The sequence below is a fragment of the Aethalodelphis obliquidens genome, unplaced genomic scaffold (assembly GCF_003676395.1).
Source record: "Aethalodelphis obliquidens isolate GAN/ISIS:26980383/991018 unplaced genomic scaffold, ASM367639v1 scaffold26, whole genome shotgun sequence".
NCBI lineage: Eukaryota > Metazoa > Chordata > Mammalia > Artiodactyla > Delphinidae > Aethalodelphis > Aethalodelphis obliquidens.
The window spans coordinates 20,801,205-20,819,721 of record NW_020837970.1 but is presented as its reverse complement, the minus strand read 5'-3'; the positions used below and the strand labels follow the sequence as shown (position 1 = coordinate 20,819,721).

Below are 18,517 nucleotides of genomic sequence, written 5' to 3'. Positions count from 1 at the left end.
CAGGTGTCCTTTCGTTAGGTTGGTGGGCGAAGTTGAGGACAGGTGCTTTGAAAAAAAGCTTTTTTATCATTTTCCCAGCCAGGTTCATAACCCCTAAAGCACTGCTAGGTAGGAAACAGAGAAGGGCCAATACTGACACCCTGGAGACAAGGCCTAGAGTCAGGAAGTGGAGAGTGAATGTCCGTCTTTTCTTTCCTCAGATCCAGGGATAGAGAATGAGGGATAACAAGAGATAATGAGACTTCTCATTAACTCCTTGTGGCACCGAGATAATTCAGGCCTGGAGAATGTGGTCTCACTGCCCAGGAGCTCAAGGTCAGAATGCAGTTAGTGAAGCCAGATTAGACGTTAAGAGTCTTGGAATTTAATCAACCGCCTCCTGTAGGGACTGGGGGAGGGCCTTTCACCAGAAATATCCAGGTGAGTCCTGGGACTGGGGATTAGGTGAAAAGAGCCTCGATTGCCAGCAAGGAATCTAATTTCTGAGCCCGTTTCTTTCTCTGTAACGTCAAGTGGTTGGACTCATTTTTTGAATGCTTGCGGGTTTGTGGTATAAGAATAGTTACTAATAGGGTCCCTTATAGGTAAGCAGTCGTTCTGTCCCACTCGTTCTCTTATTTTAGGCTCAAACAGGGGGGTAAAGCAAAGAAGGTATTTTTATAATAATTTGTCGTTGTTATTGTTATTGTTCCCATGTTGAGGTGCTAGAGTCGTCTCCCGAGCCAGACTTGAACCACGCTACGGTCCACTGACGGCTCTTCGCCTTCTTCCTTCCATCCTAGCTCCACGATCGCCGCTGCAGTCCACGGGACCAGCGAGTCGGAGGAGAGCGAGGCCGAAATAAATTGTCCTGAGCGCGCCGCCGTAGCCCGCCCGAGGCCGCGTGGTGCCCCCTTCCGTCAAGGCGCGAACGCCGCAGTGGGCGGGCCCTCACGCTCCGCCCGCCGTGCGTCGGTGCGTGAGTCCGGCCCCCACGAGCTCGCGAGCGGTCTTGAGCTCACACCCGGCTTCTCCTCAGCCTTATCCTGCGCGCCGCCATCACCGTCATGCTAGGCGCCGCTGTCCGCCGCTGCTCGGTAGCAGCAGCCGCAGTCGCCCGGACCAGCCCTCGAGGCCTCCTGCACCCCACTCCGGCCCCCGGCCCCGCCGCCGGTAAGGCCCCCGCCTGCCACTGTCCGCGCCCGCGTGTCCTTGCGGTGACCTGGGCCCCCGCTGCCACGCGAGGGCAGGCTCGCCCAGAGGCCTAGCTCCTGCCCTGCGGGCCGGCGGCCGAACCTGGTGACCGCTGGCCGTTCTCTCCGCCGCCTCGAGTTTTGGAGGACTCGAGGGCGCGCCCCTGGGGCCTCCCTCGGCGTGACTTCCTGGTGCGGGCACCGCGGACGGGTCAAGTGTGGACCTGCTGTGGGCGCCAAGGAGGGGGCACAGCGCACCTCCAGCGCCCACCGAACCCCTTCGGTCCCCGGGCCGTGACCTTGCCCCGGCGCTGACCCCGCGGCCACCTGACTGGGAGTGGCCACCGCCGGCCTGCAGCGCTTCGGCGAAGGTGACATTGAGCTCCGGGTAGGGGCGGGGGGGGGTGGTCCCTCCGGGGACCCCGGCACCGCCGCCCCCAGCGTCTTCCGAGAATGCGTTATACTTCCGTGTGGAACGCAGTATAGCCGTTTTTTCCGACATTTCTCGGTTAGCGTTTTGTGTGTCACTTTCTCAGACCATTCTGTTCTTTTTAGAGACTGCTGTGCCACGTTCTGATTCTTCCATTTTTACGATAGATCGACGTGTGTGGTTGTTTCCTGAGGTCTGGAAGAAAGCCTGACTGTTGATAGGTCTTATGATAAGAATATTACTCTTTCGAAAATTGGGTACCACAGACCCAGGAATACTGGCTTCTGCAAACATGGGGAAGCGTTATTTTTGGCTTCCGGTTAGAAGCCTGATTGTTGGAGTATGAAATGGTCTGCTGATTGCTGTCTCTTATTTTGCCTTCCCCTTATATGTGTTCCGGGAAACTTTGTGTCCAGCACGGAACTTTTAATTATTGTAACTGCACTTTGATTTTGGTCCATGATGGTAGTATATGCGACATTATGAAATTTGGCCCTTAAGCATGCATATTTAAACATGTGAACTCAAACTCTTAGTAAGTTTGGACATAGTGATTTATCTTCTAGGCACTCTAGTCACCCTCTTTAGTATAATTCATAAAAAGCTTTATTTTAGGTGTTGTCCTGTAAACCTAAATATTTGCCACAAGGAGGCAGTCTTGGTTACATTTGTGTCAGCTACTTTCTAGCTGTGTGACCAAGGACTTACTAATTAAACCTTAAGACTCAGTTGTCTCATCTGTAAAATTGGGATAATATTTAGTAGTTGTGAGGTTTAACTGAGATAATGTAACTCTTAGCACCTTTCCTGGCACAAATGCTTAATACATATTTGCTTTTTTATAGTGCATTTCATTTTTGCATATTATAGGTGAGGTTTGTTATCAATATGAGATGAAGAGGTTTTATGCAATTAAAAGTCAGAAAGGACTAAGATTCTTGGATGAGGCTATCCAAGGTCAAGTGAAAGAGCTCTGGAGGGGTTACCTGAGGGGCCTCAAGTTTGCTGTAGGTAAGTAGCAACCCAAATTCCATATTTGGTCCCAGGAGAAGTCTCCAACTTGTAACAGAATTGTTTTCCAATAACTGCTGAGTTACATAATTAAATGTTTTGAATAATGGTTAGATTCTCTAGTCAACCGTTAAAAGTTACACAATCCTGGCACCTGTCCTTACCCTGATAGTTCTGAAAAGGTGGGAGGAGTTTCCGCTTTTCCTTTCTTGGTGCAGAGCTAAATTTAAGTAGCACTTTTTATTACCTTCCAACCTTTTTTGCACCACTCCCACATTTATAGATTTCCAGCCTTTGGACCCCAAGGTTCATGACTGCTCTTAAGCCTTACACCTCTGCAACCTTGCCTTTGAGCTTGTTCATGTACCCTCTACATTATTCACTTCTTTCCATTATTCCTAGAATCACCACCACCAAAATGTCCATTCTCTGAGCCTTGTCTGAGCTGATTAGTTATTGAAGGGGATTAATGAGCCCCTTAATTTTTCTAAATATATTGTTAACCCTTTTTTAAAAAAAGATTGCTTAACTGAATGCCAGAAAGCAGTGTTAGAAATAGATTTTTAGATTGTAGCCCTAGAAATGTCCCAATTTTTTACAGTTGCTTCCTTTTCCCTACTCTGGAATCTTTAGTTTATATGAAAGCACTGAGTAATTGTTTTCCAAAATAATTTACCATACAAGCCTCAAAACTAGGTGGAAATGCTGTACTTAAGTAGGGGTGGTGTGGGGGAGGGAAAAGATGCCTATATAGTTTACCTAAAAATCAAAATGTTAAGCATGTTCATAATAACTACAAGAATAGATCCTGCTCTGCCCATTACTAGAATTAAGAATATAATTTAAACCATGTGGGAGAGTATGTTTTTCCCAACCTGGAAGCTATGTGTGTTCCCAGTGCTTGCTTGGTATTTTAAATACTTGTCTCATACAGGGTTTTTGTTTTTTGTTTTTTGTTTTTGAATACAACCAGTTTGTAATTTGGGACTCTCAGAAGGAAAGTGAACAAATTGTCGAAGGTGATCCATTGATCTCCCTGTCTAGGATTTGTAGTTGCTAGCCATCTTTTTCATAGTTCGAAAACAAAACAAAGCCACGGTCATCCAGTGAAATCCATGCCCATGCGCAGCAGTGAGCAAAAGAAATTTGTTATCATGAAATGCTTTTCTGGGTGGTTGGAGAGAATTATATGCTTCATTTTTCTTGGGTAAATACTTAGAAGTGGAATTACTGGGTATGGTAGGTGTGTATTTAACTTGATAAGGAACTGGTAAACAGTTTATACTTCGATTATATACTTACACTTTATTCTGCTAGGAATAAGTTTAGTTTTTAAAAAAAGTAGTTTACAAATTTTGGTAACAGTGGGCTAAAGCGTTATTTTTGGTATGTTAAGCCTTTAAAAATAACTAGAAATTATACCAAGCTTGTCTAATTCGTATAACAAGAAATGCAATTTGAAGAATGTTTTATTTCTATAAATTAGAATTTCCATAAATAGAAGATCAATTAAGACATTTCTAGATAAGGATTAATTTAAAGCTACCATTCATTGAGTACCTACATACAAAGTACTAAACCCTGGGCAAAGTGTTAGCTTGCTTTCATTTTTAATCATCATACTCTGCTAAGGTAGTAGTATCCTCATTTTATACATAAGGAATATAAAACTTGAGTTAATTTTACCAGGGCCAGACAGTGGGAGAGTGAAGAGCCTAGAAGCATCTGACCACTAGGCTCGGCTGCCTCCTAAAACCCAAAGGTAAAAATGCCTTTTCCCACCTCCTGCTCCATTCAGAGGCTGTTTAGATAGAATTCAGATTTCTTAACTCCCAATTCACTGTCCATTTGATAGGCAGAAACTAAAAATGGGAAGGCTTTTCATATGGTACTAGAAAGGGTATATTGATTGAGAGCAGAATACTAAGTGTTTCCTATTTTCTTGATAGTGTTATATTAATAAATCTCACTTCTTAGAAATCTAGTAAAACTTTTTTCCATTGGGTGTAAGTCACTTTTTTAATTAGAATTTTCAAGGAAGGGGCTGTAGTTTGATAAAACAATTTTTAAATTACCATTGCTTTGTCAGGATGTATAATTTATTTTGGGATATAATTTAATGGAGAGCATAAGTTTTTTTTTTAATTTATCAAGAAAGTGTATCTTATAAATTTGCTTAAGAACTAGAATGGACATTGTTTTATTTTATTTTTGGCCACACCGAGTGGCTTGTGGGATCTTCGTTCCCCGACCAGGGATTGAACCCGGGCCCTCAACAGTGAAAGCGCAGAGTCCTAAGCACTGGACCGCCAGGGAATTCCCAAGAATGGACATTATTTTAAATTAAGAATTAATAATTGCTTATCATAAAACTAAGTGTATAAAGAAATAAAGTTTTTCCTTTCAAAGATAACCGCTGTTAACAGTTACATGCCAGCATTACACATTAGTGGGATAAAAGCATGAACGTACACACATAGTACTTTTTGTTCTACTTGCTTTAATGTGCTTAATTTTTAAGATTTTTTTCAAATCAGTACATAAGATTTGTTTCATTTGACCTGCTGAATAATTTTCCTACCATGACATACATAGCTGAGTCAAAACTTCATGCATTGAGTGTATTTAATACCACTGAACTGTACATTTAGAAATGGTTAAGATGGTAAATTTTATGTTATGTGTATTTTAAGACACACCAAAAAAAGAAAAAAACAAAAAAACTTTATGTATTGGCAAGATATGTCAAGTACTACTTCTATATATTGAAGTTTTTGCTCTCTCTCCCCTATAGCTATCCAGTCCGTTCGCTGCTACTCCCATGGGTCACATGAGACAGATGAGGAGTTTGATGCTCGCTGGGTGACATACTTCAATAGGCCAGATATTGATGCTTGGGAATTGCGTAAAGGTAATTGGAACATAGACATATGTGTCTATTTTCGTATAGAGTTATGAACTGCTATGTAGTCTTCCACTACTTTGTTGAAAGTAACTACAGTTAACCCTTGAAAAACTTGGGGGGTTAGGGACACCAACACACACCCCCACATAGGAAATCCACATATAACTTTGCACTTGGTCCTCTTTATCCACAGTTCTGTGTCCAAGGTTCTCCATCTATGGATTCAGCCAACTTCGGATCATGTAGCACTGTAGTATTTATTGAAAAAAATCCACGTGTAAGTGGGCCTGTACAGTTCAAACCCATGTTGTTCAAGGGTCAACTGTATCATGCAAACTGGGGATTGTCATGCATCTTGCAATTAGGAAAGTTTATAGTTTCCAGAGTAAGTATTTCCTGTAAAGCAGGGTTTTAAAGGAGGCACAGTTGACATTTTGGGCCAGACAGTTCTTTGTTGCAAGGGCTGTCCTTTGCATTGTAGGATATTTAGCAGCATCCTTGGTTTCTACACACTAGATGCCAACACCCTCACACACCCCCAGTTGTGACAACTAAAAATGTCTCCTGGGGGACAAAATCATCATCACTGCTATAATGATAGGCCGGGGTGAGCAAGATTTAACAGTTGTGTAATTTTTAGATAATTTACGCAAGTAGTCATTTGGTTCTCTTCCCCTCTTGGTAATAGTTTGGGATTTTTGTTATTTTTATTCTCAGTTATGATTTGTCTTGCCCTGAATAAGAGTCCGATCTGAATAAGCTAGAACTTGTTTATCCTAAATTTGTAAGTACACATTTAACATAAGTAAGTAGCATTAATAATAACCAGGCTAGTAGACTGGTAGGTAACTAATTCTAAGTGTAAGAAGTTTATCTCAGACCAAGAGTTCATTCTCTATGACTATATTCTAGCATTGCAGTCACTGGTGTCCTTTGTTTAAATATTTTTAAATAAATAAAAGCAAGAAACCTAAGTGCTTCATTCATACTTTTCTGCAGGAATGTAATGACACCATTTTGCTGCAGCTGGGGAAATTCTTATTGGATAATCTTGAGTAGAAGTAATAAAAAGAACAGCAGTTCTGCATTCCCATTAAGAGAGTCTTAAATTTTATGATGTATCATTTTGTGCTGAGCCAAAAGGAATCATGCCCAGTCATTTTCTGGTTGAATGTTTTTGATTGTGTGCTAATGGCTCTCTGTATCTCCTTAATGTCCTCATTTGGGCTTCATTACCTCTCCTTAAGCATTTCTGTGGTGGTTTTTAGATTATTTTCCAATCAGATCTATTTTAAAGCAATCAAAGTACATACATCATACTAAGAGTTAAAGATATAAGTTGAAAATGGCCCTCTTGTTTGAAAAGAAACCAGCTACTTTTGAAAACAGGGTTTGCATTTAAGAAAACTCTTGAGGTTTTTTTCCTTCTGTCTGCATGCTACTGCATAGTTCTTTTCACTAACTCACTGTGGAAGATCCACTGTGATCTCATTATCTAGAATATATTTTATCTTTGGCTGCACCATGCAGCTTACAGGATCTTAGTTCCCTGACCAGGGATCGAACCCAGGACCCTGGCAGTGGACCCGCTGAGTCCTAACCAGTCCTCCCTAGCCTGGGAATTCCCAGTTATCTCATTTTAGAGATAAGAGAATAGAGGCTCAAACAGACAAGATCACCTGTCTATGGTTCAATAAAAATACAGATAACTAACTCATAGTTTAAGTGAGGATATACCAGGTTGATATGACCCCTCTTTTTAATTTGACAGGGATGAACACCCTTGTTGGCTATGATCTGGTTCCAGAACCCAAAATCATTGATGCTGCTTTGCGGGCATGCAGACGCTTAAATGATTTTGCTAGTGCAGTCCGCATCCTAGAGGTTGTTAAGGTCAGTAAAATAACAATGTTTTGGAAGTAGGTGGACTGTTGATTGGGTATTAGCATATTCTGTGTTTCTGAGTTTGTTAAAATACCTAAAATTAGTTCTTATATAGCTAGAGGGAATGTACATTGCGGTTACAGTCTTTTTGGAGGGTGGTTTGGTAGAATTTATTCAGAGACTTAAAAATTATGCTTGATACCCATTTGTTCAGCAATCCCATATGAGAATTTACCTTAAGGAAATAATTAAGAGTGTACAGTTTATCTTTGTGCTGTTTGTGATATGAAATTCAATGTTGCTAGTGGTTTCTTAAGGTGGGACTTCCCAGAAGAGGTTATTATTCATGTTGTAGAAATGTGTTTAACACTAAAGATATTCATAGTATATTAACTGAGGGAAATTATGAAATAATTTTTGCAGTGTATGACCCCATTTTATTAAAAAGTGTAGAGAGAATGATCAAAATGTAAGAGGATATATACTTATTCTCCTCCCTCTTACTTGATTATAGTTTCTAATTTTTCTGTAATGAACAAGTTAATGCATGGAATTTTAAATAAGAACTTTATAATTTAGCAAACAGCTAAGGAACCTAGAGTTTGTTAAAGACAGAAGAGTAATAGCTTGGCATTGTCTTAGTTCATTTGACTTTTTTAATATTTGTCCCTGAGGAACAAATATTATGACAATATAGGTGTGATTATATGTTATGGCGAGTATTCATCAAAACTCTCTTGCCTTGGAAATAAGTATCCTCTAAGTGTGGCTCTCCGTGAAAAGACATTGTGTTCTATAAGAAAGAAATTCAAGGTCTGTAAGAGGGAAAGTATGATATTACTTTATCTAAAATGGGTAAGATAATTAAGGGTTCTGTAGGCTATCAATCCATTCAGCACCAGTAGTTAATTCAGTTAGGGTCTCAAATTGAGGCAAATCAAAAAACTTTTTTCTGTGATTATTTAATTATTACTGTTGCCTGCTAGGCATGTTTAATTGCCTTCACGAAATTCTGTCATCACCACCTTCTTTTCCAGTAACTCAAGGCTTTAAAATGTTTTTTTCCCTTGGGTTTAGACCAGTTGTCTTAGTTAGTCTCCAGGTGTCTTAAAAACCTACCTTTGTTTTGTTTTTTATTTTTGGCTGCGTCGGGTCTTCGTTGCTGCACGCGGGCTTTCTCTAGTTGCAGCGAGTGGGGGCTACTCTTCGTCGAGGTGCGCGGGCTTCTCGTTGCAGTGGCTTCTATTGTTGCAGAGCACAGGCTCTAGGCGCGCGGGCTTCAGTAGTTGTGGCGCGTGGGCTCAGTAGTTGTGACTCGCGGGCTCTAGAGTGCAGGCTCAGTAGTTGTGGCACACGGGCTTAGTTGCTCCGTGGCATGTGGGATCTTCCTGGACCAGGGCTCAAACCCATGTGTCCCCTGCATTAGCAGGCGGATTCTTAACCACTGCACCACCAGGGAAGTCCCAAGTTGCTGTCTTTTTTGAACAGATATGTTAACTTAAAAGTAGGTGACTTGTATTCTCTGCTACTAGCCTCTGCATATGTGATTAAAAGCATTTTCAAGTTCATTTTGTTAATAGAGACAGCTTTTCAGAGCTAAATGTGACTATTTTCTTTGCCATCAGGACAAAGCAGGACCTCATAAGGAAATCTACCCCTATGTCATCCAGGAACTTAGACCAACTTTAAATGAACTGGGAATCTCCACTCCAGAGGAACTGGGCCTTGACAAAGTATAAACCCCATGGGTAAGCTACATACCTGAAAAAGGCAGGAAAGAATCCAGGGAGGGGTGAGTGAGTGGCATTTCAGTATTCTCAGAGTAAAACCTTTTCGTGGCCTTTTTAGAGGCTATGAGCTTAGAGATTGAGAGAGTACCTATGATGATTAATTTAAGGAGCTAGAATTGTTGTTTCTAGTTGTCATAATTATTCTTTTACTGGCGTAAAGGCAAGTAAAAGCCTTATTTTAAAATCTATATAAAATATTTCAAGCATAATGAATAGCATAGGGAATAAGTGTAACCACACCCAGATTTTGAGGTATTATTATTTTTGCCATGTGTGCTTTAGTTTTCCCCCTCCCCCAAGAAATGACATGTTTCACATAGAGTTGAAGCCCTCTCTGTACCTCTTCCCTAATTCCAGGCCTTTAACCTCCCCCAGCTAAAGGTAATCTACATAGGTGTTCATCATGCATGCTTTTATACATCTGTTTATTTTTAATAGGGTTTTATTGATTTGATGATTCTGTTTTTTGTGTGCCCATGTTGGAATATGATAGTTAAGTAATATTCATTGATAATAAAAGCTTATTTGATACCTTGTCCTCTATGGAAAGACAGATTAGGTAATAAAACGAGCCACAGGATTGCCTGGGTGGTGAGCAGTACGCAGAAAATCCTTTGTAAAACAGAAAATATATAAGTAAAAAGTCATATATTTATTTTATTTAACAAACACACATAGTGTATATAACTCTTACTATGTGTCAGGTACAGTTTTTTGAGCTTTATAAGTATTAACTCATTTAATCCTCAGACAGTCCTGTGAGGTACTTACTATTATTATAATTATTCCCATTTTACTATTTTACTGATGAGGAAACTGAGGCACATTGTCCAAGGTCATACAACTAGTAGAGGAACCCACATTTAAACCCAGGCAGTCTGGCTCCAGAGTCCATTGCTTTTACTATGCCACACATCCTTTGCATTGCAGTGCTGAGGCATTTACTAAGGCCATACTCTTACTTCTCAGAGGTAAATGATGAGGCTTAAGTAGAGGATTTGCTTCCTAAGAGTAAGAAGAAGCTTATTTTTAAAAGATGGAACTAAACTATCTTATAAAAGTTTTAATAAAAGTGGACCCCAAATTATTTAAAGAGCTAGTATCAGACTCCTCACAAGATAAAGAGCCAGGTTAGGATACCATTAGTCAACATCTAATTTCACACCTAATAAACATTTAAAAATCAGGGCTTCCCTGGTGGCGCACTGATTAAGAATCCACCTGCCAATGCAGGGGACATGGGTTTGAGCCCTGGTTCGGGAAGATCCCACATGCCGTGGAGCAACTAAGCCCGTGCACCACAACTAATGAACCTGCGTTCTAGAGCCCGTGAGCCACAACTACTGAAGCCCGCTCACCTAGAGCCCATGCTCTGCAACAAGGGAAGCCACCGCAGAGAGAAGTCTGCACCATAATGAAGAGTGGCCCCTGCTCGCTGCAGCTAGAGAAAGCCCATGCACAGCAACAAAGACCCAACGCAAATGGATGAAGATGTGGCACCTGTATACAATGAAGTATTACTCAGCCATAAAAAGAAACGAAATTGAGTTATTTGTAGTGAGGTGGATGGACCGAGAGTCTGTCATACAGAGTGAAGTAAGTCAGAAAGAGAAAAACAAATACCGTATGCTAACACACATATATGGAATCTAACAAAAAAAAACAAAGGCCCAACGCAGCCAATAAATAAATAAATTAAATTAAATTAAATTTTTAAAAAATCTTAGAACTCAAAAAGAATCCCTATATTCAATCTTCCTGCTGACAAAGTGAGCAGAAAATGCCTGAGGTTTTGTTTTTGTTTTTTTAAAGGAGCTTTTTTTTTTTTTAATTAATTAATTTTTGGCTGTGTTGGGTCTTCGTTTCTGTGCGAGGGCTTTCTCTAGCTGTAGCAAGCGGGATCCACTCTTCATCGCGGTGCGCGGGCCTCTCACTATCGCGGCCTCTCTTGTTGCGGAGCACAGGCTCCAGACGCGCAGGCTCAGTAGTTGTGGCTCACGGGCTTAGTTGCTCCGCGGCATGTGGGATCTTCCCAGACCAGGGCTCGAACCCATGTCCCCTGCATCGGTAGGCAGACTCAACCACAGCACCACCAGGGAAGCCCTGCCTGAGGTTTTGTAATCCAATTTTGAGGTCTCTTTTCACAGCTTGCTTTGGAGCAAGAGTCTTAATTTTATCTTTGTCCACCCCTATGCCACTACCACCTCCTCCTCCTCCCTGAAGCCAGATAGCACATCTTTGTAAAACGTGGAAAGGCTTTCATTTATCAAGTATTATTCCAAGGAGTCCAGAAGATCTTTGTTATGTAGGATATTTTGTAGCAGCAGTAACACTGTACTCCTTCACTCAAAATTTTTTTAAGAGGGCAACTCCCCAACACTCTTCTGATTGGAAAAGACTACCCCAATAATTACCAGGTGTATGACAACAAAAAACTAAGCAGTACCTGGTGTGTTGATTGCAGGCAGGATTAAGTAAGAGCAGAAGAGACTACACAGAGACAGTGATTTTCTTGGGCTGTTGCTCTAAAGGTTATTTTTAGTAAGATTTCTACCTTTTCTTTATTTCCTAGCTAATTTTTCATGTTTTCTCTTACAGATGGGCTTCCTAAGGATTTATTGATAATGCTACTTGATTGTAAACAATCACCTGGAAATACTGATGAAAACATATTACCTTATTTGAACAAGTTTTCCTTTGTTGAGTACCAAACCATGTAATGTAACTTGGACTTTAATAAAAGGGAAATGAGTTTGAACTGAAATTAGGTATTGTTTCATGTGTTTGCATTAAAAAGCAAAAAAAAAGAACTATTATAGGGTCGTTGGTTTCATTGGTTTCCGTGTTATATGCTGAGAGAACTGCTTCAATTCTCTGGAAACCACCCAACATGAAAGTCAGCTACATAAACATATTTGGGTGCACTGGCTGGTAAATTAGCTAAAAATTAAAAGTCATTTATATAGAATTTTCTTGCTGACAGGCCAGCAAGTACCCTGGACTTAGGGGATTGGATGTCCTTGGGGATAGATCAAATTGTGTACCTTCCCAAAAATGGGTGAAATAAAGTTTTAAAGTGGTCATTAAGATAGTCTTGAGGATGTGCTGATAATAGCCAGCCCCTTAGTGCCTCTTTTTTTCCCTACATGTTCTTCCCTCGCAGTACAGTATTAGCCTTGGACGTCGAAGACTTTGCTGGGGTAGATTTGGAGGCTTTCTGCTTAAAGAACTGAGTAAATGAGGTTTGTTTTTTTTTTTAAGTAATTTTATTTATTTATTTATTTTTTTGGCTGCATTGGGTCTTTGTTGCTGCGTGCAGGCTTTCTGTCTAGTTGCGGCCAGCCGGGACTACTCTTCATTGCGGTGCACAGGCTTCTTATTGCTGTGGAGCGCAGGCTCTAGGCGCATGGGCTTCAGTAGTTGCAGCACGCAGGCTCAGTAGTTGTGGCTCGAGGGCTCTGGCGCACGGGCTTAGTTGCTCTGCAGCATGTGGGATCTTCCTGGACCAGGGCTCGAACCCGTGACCCCCGCGTTGGCAGGCGGATTCTTAACCACTGCGCCACCAGGGAAGTCCAAGTTTACTTGAGAGAATAAAATACACAAATCCTGTCTTACTTTAGAAGCCCCGTAATAGTAGAAACCAGCTGCTGGATAAAGAGGTTTTAGGTTTGAGTGACTTATAATACAGCCAGTTCAGACTGCAGCCTCAGGCGAATTGGATTAATAGTAGGTTGAAATTTAGATGTCTTCTCTCCTAAAGCCATGTAAGGAAATGTTAGTAAAATCAGTTATCGGGGACTTCCTTGGCGGTCCAGTGGTTTAGACTTCGTGCTTCCACTGCAGGGGGCATGGGTTCGATTCCTGGTCGGGGAAATAAGATCGTGCATGCCACGTGATGTGGCCAAAAAAAGGAAAAAAAAATCAGTTTTGGTAAGGTTTAACACAAATGACCTTTTATAAAAGGCTGATTCCCTACCAAAACGTCCCCCTTTCCCCCTTTTTAAGAAGTAGAGATGTGAAACTAACAATATGGTCTACTTTTAGGTAGAGCTAGAACACAGTCATAGCTTGATGATGGGTAGGGCTTCTACCCTAACAGAATGGGGTCTCTAGCTTTTTCTTTCCCTACTCTGTTTTGAAAAATTTCAAACCGATTAATGATTTGCTACATTTGTTTCGTTCTAGTATATACACTTTTTTTCCTCAATCAGTTGAAAATGAGTTCCAGACGTGACACTTTACCCGTTAAATGCTTTTTTTTTTTTTTTTTTTTTTTTTGCAGTACGCAGGCCTCTAACTGTTGTGGCCTCTCCTGTTGCGGAGCACAGGCTCTGGACGCGCAGGCTCAGCGGCCATGGCTCACGGGCCCAGCCGCTCCGCGGCATGTGGGACCTCCCAGACCAGGGCACGAACCTGTGTCCCCTGCATCGGCAGGCGGACTCTCAGCCACTGTGCCACCAGGGAAGCCCCTTAAATACTTTTTTTTAAATAAATTTATTTTATTTATTTATTTTTGTCTGTGTCAGGTCTTCGTTGCTGCACTTGGGCTTTTCTGTAGTTGTGGCGAGCAGGGGCTACTCTTCGTTGGGGTGCGCAGGCTTCTCATTGTGGTGGCTTCTCTTGTTGCAGAGCACGGGCTCTAGGCATGTGGGCTTCAGTAGTTGTGGCACGTGGGCTCAGTAGTTGTGGCTCATGGGCCCTAGAGCACAGGCTCAGTAGTTGTGGCACACGAACTTAGTTGCTCCACAGCACGTGGGATCTTCCCGGACCAGGGCTCAAACCCGTGTCCCCTGCATTGGCAGGCGGATTCTTAACCATTGTGCCACCAGGGAAGCCCCTACCCCTAAATACTTAAGCAACGTTTAAGAGAGAGGCCTTTTCCTCCTAAATAACCACAGTACCATTAACATGCTTCAAGAAGTTTGGCATAAAATATATACAATTGATTTTTCTGAAGAAGCCAGGCCAGTGGTGTAGAATGTCCTACATCTGCATCTTCCTGATTGTTTCCTCATATTAAAATCCAGTTAAATGTTTCTGGCAAGGATATAGTAGTCCCTTCCCTTATCTGCAGTTTTGCTTTCTGCAATTTGTTACCCATAGTAAACTGAGGTACAAAAATATTAAATGGAAAATTCCAGAAATAAACATGTTTTAAATTGAGCACCGTTCTGAGTAGCATAATGAAATCTTTCGCTTTCCCTCTCCATCCCATCCATCCCATTAGTCACTTAGTAGCTGTCTTAGTTATCAGGTTGACTATCATGATATCACAGTGCTTGTGTTCAAATAACTTTACTTAATAATATCCCCAAAGTGCAAGAGTAGTAATGCTGGCAATTTGCATATGCTAAAGAGAACCTGGAAAGTGCTTTCTTTAAGTGAAAAGGTGAAAGTTCTTGACTTAATAAGGAAAGAAAAAAAAGTCCTATGCTGAGGGTGCTAAGGTCTAAGAACAACTCCAGTCTGTTTTATCGTGAAGAAGGAAAAATATTTGTGCTAGTTTTGCTGTTGAACCTTGAACTGCAAAAGTTATAGCCACAGTGAGATAAGCGCTTAGTTAAGATGGAAAGACATTAAATTCGTACAATAAGATATTCTGAGGGAGAGAGAGAGACCACATTCACATAACTTTTATTACACTACATTTTTATTAGTTATTGTTAATCTCTTACTGTGCCTAATTTATAAATTAAACTTTATCATAGGTATGTATAGGAAAAAACATAGTCTTTACAGGGTTCGTTCTGTACTATCCCCAGTTTCAGGCATCCACTGGGGGTCCTGGAATGTATCCTGCATGGGTAAGGGGGTACTACAGTACTACACAGATGATGTGAAATTCCAATTATATCGCCTCAAGAGGGACATGATGTGAGTATGTCCAGCATTTTTTTTTTTTTTTTTTACATTTACCCATCAACCAACAGAAGGCAACACAATGTAGAAATAGGGTGAGAAAATGGTTTGTATTTAGACCTATGTTCAAATCCCATTCTATATAGCAGTTATATGACTATGGATAAGTTAGCCAACCTTCCTGTGCTTCTGTTTTATGATCTGAAAATGGGAGCTACTTTGCAGGCTTATAATGAGAATGAAAGATTAATAAGATTAGGTCTTATTCATTATAATCATTTTTATAATCATGGTGCTTAGGAAAATGGTTTAAGCCTAGCCATTCTTTCCTAAGCTTTGCTAGCTGCCAATGCAGTTTCTCCTGTTTGTACAGATGCCAGGGCGCTTGTCCTTAGCAGCACATGGAGTCCATCTTCCATGTTTTGCAAAGGCAAGTTCATTTGGCCCAATTTTGCATAATTTTCCTACGTTGGGGAGGTTTGTTCAAAACAAAGAAAAGTGGGAGGGAGGAGGGTAAGCTGGGACGAAATGAGAGAGTGGCATGGACTTATCTATACCAACAAATGTAAAATAGAGAGCTAGTGGGAAGCAGCCGCATAGCACAGGGAGATCAGCTTGGTGCTTTGTGACCACCTAGAGGGGTGGGGTAGGGAGGGTGGGAGGGAGATGCAAGAGGGAGGAGATAATGGGGATATATGTATGTGTATAGCTGATTCACTTTGTTATACAGCAGAAACTAACACACCATTGTAAAGCAATTATACTCCAATAAAGATGTTAAAAAAAAAAGTGATGTGATTCTGTAGTAGCCTTGGCTCACCACAGCTGTGGTCATGCTTTTATTTATGATTAGCTTTCTGCCCAGCATTTTAATTCTAAAAGTATCATGTTAGAGCAAGTATTAAGCTCTGGAAGTAAATTCTGAAAATTTGGAGAATGTCATTTATATTAGTGTACTAGGGCTGCCATAACAATACCACAGGCTTAAAGAACAGAAATTTAGGAGTTCCCTGATGGTCTAGTGGTTAGGATTTGGCACTTTCACTGCCGTGGCCCAGGTTCCATCCCTGGTTGGGAAACTGAGATCCCGCAAGCTGTGCGGCCAAAAAAAAAGAAATAAAAACACACAAAAAAATTTATTTCTCACAATTCTGGAGGCTGGAAGTCCAAGATCAAGGTGCCAGCAGGGTTGGTTTCTGATAAGACTGCCTGCCTTGCTTGCAGAGAGCTGCCTTCTCTGTGTCCTCACAAGGCCTTTTTCTCTGTGTGCACACATCTTTGGTGTCTCTTTTTTTTTTTTTGGCCACACTGCATGGCATGCAGGATCATAGTTCCCCGACCAGGGATTGAACCGTGTCCCCTTCAGTGGAAGTGCAGAGTCCTAACCACTGGACTGCCAGGGAATTCCCTGGTGTCTCTTTTCTTAAAAGGACACCAATCCTATTGGATTACAGCTCCACCCTTATGACCTCATTTAACCTTAATCACCCCCTTAAAGGCTTTAGCTCTGAATAAAGGCACATTGGGGATTAGGGCTTCAACATATGAATTTGGGTGGGTGGGGGCACAATTCAGTCCATAACATTAAAGACATACAGCTGACTGGTATAAAAAGAGGTCAGGCCTTTGAGGCAGATAAGGATTCAACTCTTACCTATACAACTTTGTGGCCTTCGGCAAATCAATCCCTGTGACTGTCACTTTCCTTATATATATGTGAAGTAGGTATGACAGTACCATATGAGGATCGGGAAATATCTCTTCCCTAGAGGGAGATGACATGAATTAATGTGGGGATTAAGGTGGGGCTGGTGACCTGGAAACGCAGAAAGACCCGCAGATTCATAGGCTCCATTTGTCAGTTATCTGTGCTCTACCAGTAATAGGAAAAGTCAAAAGGTAAAATCTGAAACCTGGTGAGATGGGAAAAGAGAACCTCGGAAAGAAGTAGCAGGATAAAAAATTCACCCCTGATGAACACAGATGCAAAGATCCTCAACAAAATAGTAGGAAACAGAATTCAACAATATATTTAAAGTATCACAACATTATCAAGTGGAATTTATTCCAGGAATGCAAGGATGGTTCAATATCCACAAATCAATCAACATGATACAGTAAGTCCCCTACATATGAACCTTCAAGTTGTGAACTTTCAAAGGTGCGAACGTGTGTTCGTATGTCCAATCACTTGAGTTAGTTCACGTGTCCAGCATACTTTTCAAGGTACTTACTTGTAAGATTTAAAATGTCTTCTTTATATTTGTGTTTGTTTTTTATGTATTATTTGCGTGAAAAATACTATAAACCTATTACAGTACAGTACTATATAGCCAATTGTGTTAGTTGGCTACCTAGGCTAACTTTGTTAGACTTACAAATTGGACTTACAAACGCGTTCTCGGAACAGAACTTGGTTGTATGTAGGGGACTTAATGAACATCACATTAACAAAATAAAAGGATGAAAACTGTATGATCATCTCAATAGATGCAGATGTGATGAATTGGGAGATTGGGATTGACATATACACTAATATGTATAAAATGGATAATGAGAACCTGCTGTATAAAAAAATAAAAACATAATAACAAATTCCAGGTTTACCACTTAACTGGTGAATTTGACCAAATCTAAGCCTCATTTGCTTAGTGGGAGTAACAGTGCTTCATTGGGAGGTCAGGAGGATTAAATGTTAAGTTGAGCCACATGAAATTGCTGTCTGGAGGTCAAAAACAGCGGTGGAATCTACCCAAATAGTTAGCATTCCTTTGCGCTTCTGATTTTCAAAAAATTTAGTCCTTTCCTCTTATCCTGTCTGCGGCATACTCCTGCTCAACTCTCTGGGTGGCCCTGGGGGTTCATAAGTTGCACACTGTTGACCTACCCTGTGGAAGCTAATAAATTCACCTTGGGACAGCCTTGTGAGATTTGGCAATTACTACAAGGATCTGGAGCTACTTTCCAGCCAGCCACAAGCACATCCCTTGGGGTCCAGAAACGTCAAGAGCCATGACAGCTCCATGCCCCGACGCACACAAACACAGTACACTTTCTTTCTTAATATTTAGTTATTATTTATTTGGCTGCGCCGGATCGTCGTTGCTGCCCGTGGGATCTTTAGTTGCCTGGCATGCATGGGGGATCTAGTTCCCTGACCAGGGATGGAACCCGGGTCCCTTGCATTGGGAGCGTGGAGTCTTAACCACTGCACCACTAGGGAAGTCCCAAACACAGCGCACTTTTGCTCTTCTTTCCAAGTACTATTTTGTCCTTGTTTATCACTGTACGACAGGTAGTGACGTTGGTTTCATTTTAAAATGTGGAAACTGAGTCCTAGAGAAGGTCAGGTCTCATCCAAGGTCTCGGGCACAGCGTGGTGTTGGAAATAACGAAGGTTTGGCGTTCCCAAGGCACTGCCTCTAGTTTGTGTGACCTCCACAAGGTCCTTGAACCTTTCTCTCTA

General features: G+C 41.4%; 1 protein-coding gene across 3 annotated transcripts; it reads left to right on the top strand.

The window, feature by feature from the left end:
- The first annotated feature begins 943 nt into the window (after positions 1 to 943).
- On the top strand, positions 944 to 11,956 carry COX5A (cytochrome c oxidase subunit 5A). Of its 3 annotated transcripts, none has more exons than XM_027123635.1 (6): positions 1,004 to 1,152; positions 2,473 to 2,613; positions 5,408 to 5,524; positions 7,290 to 7,411; positions 9,028 to 9,150; positions 11,791 to 11,956. In XM_027123635.1, the coding sequence occupies exons 1-5, from the start codon at positions 1,047 to 1,049 to the stop codon at positions 9,139 to 9,141; spliced, it is 600 nt and encodes a 199-aa protein (XP_026979436.1). In that variant the 5' UTR covers positions 1,004 to 1,046; the 3' UTR covers positions 9,142 to 9,150; positions 11,791 to 11,956. The 3 variants fall into 3 exon arrangements, with proteins under 3 accessions (XP_026979439.1, XP_026979436.1, XP_026979437.1); XM_027123636.1 differs by lacking the exon at positions 1,004 to 1,152 and adding an exon at positions 1,168 to 1,543; XM_027123638.1 differs by lacking the exon at positions 2,473 to 2,613 and having other exon boundaries at positions 944 to 1,152.
- Positions 11,957 to 18,517: the final 6,561 nt, after the last annotated feature.

Excerpts from the sequence above, each read along its gene's own strand:
- COX5A (XM_027123635.1), top strand. The coding sequence starts at position 1,047 with ATGCTAGGCGCCGCTGTCCGCCGCTGCTCGGTAGCAGCAGCCGCAGTC. Across the intron at positions 1,153-2,472 it reads GGCCCCCGGCCCCGCCGCCG|GTGAGGTTTGTTATCAATAT; the intron begins GTAAGGCCCCCG and ends TGCATATTATAG. Across the intron at positions 2,614-5,407 it reads GGGCCTCAAGTTTGCTGTAG|CTATCCAGTCCGTTCGCTGC; the intron begins GTAAGTAGCAAC and ends TCTCCCCTATAG.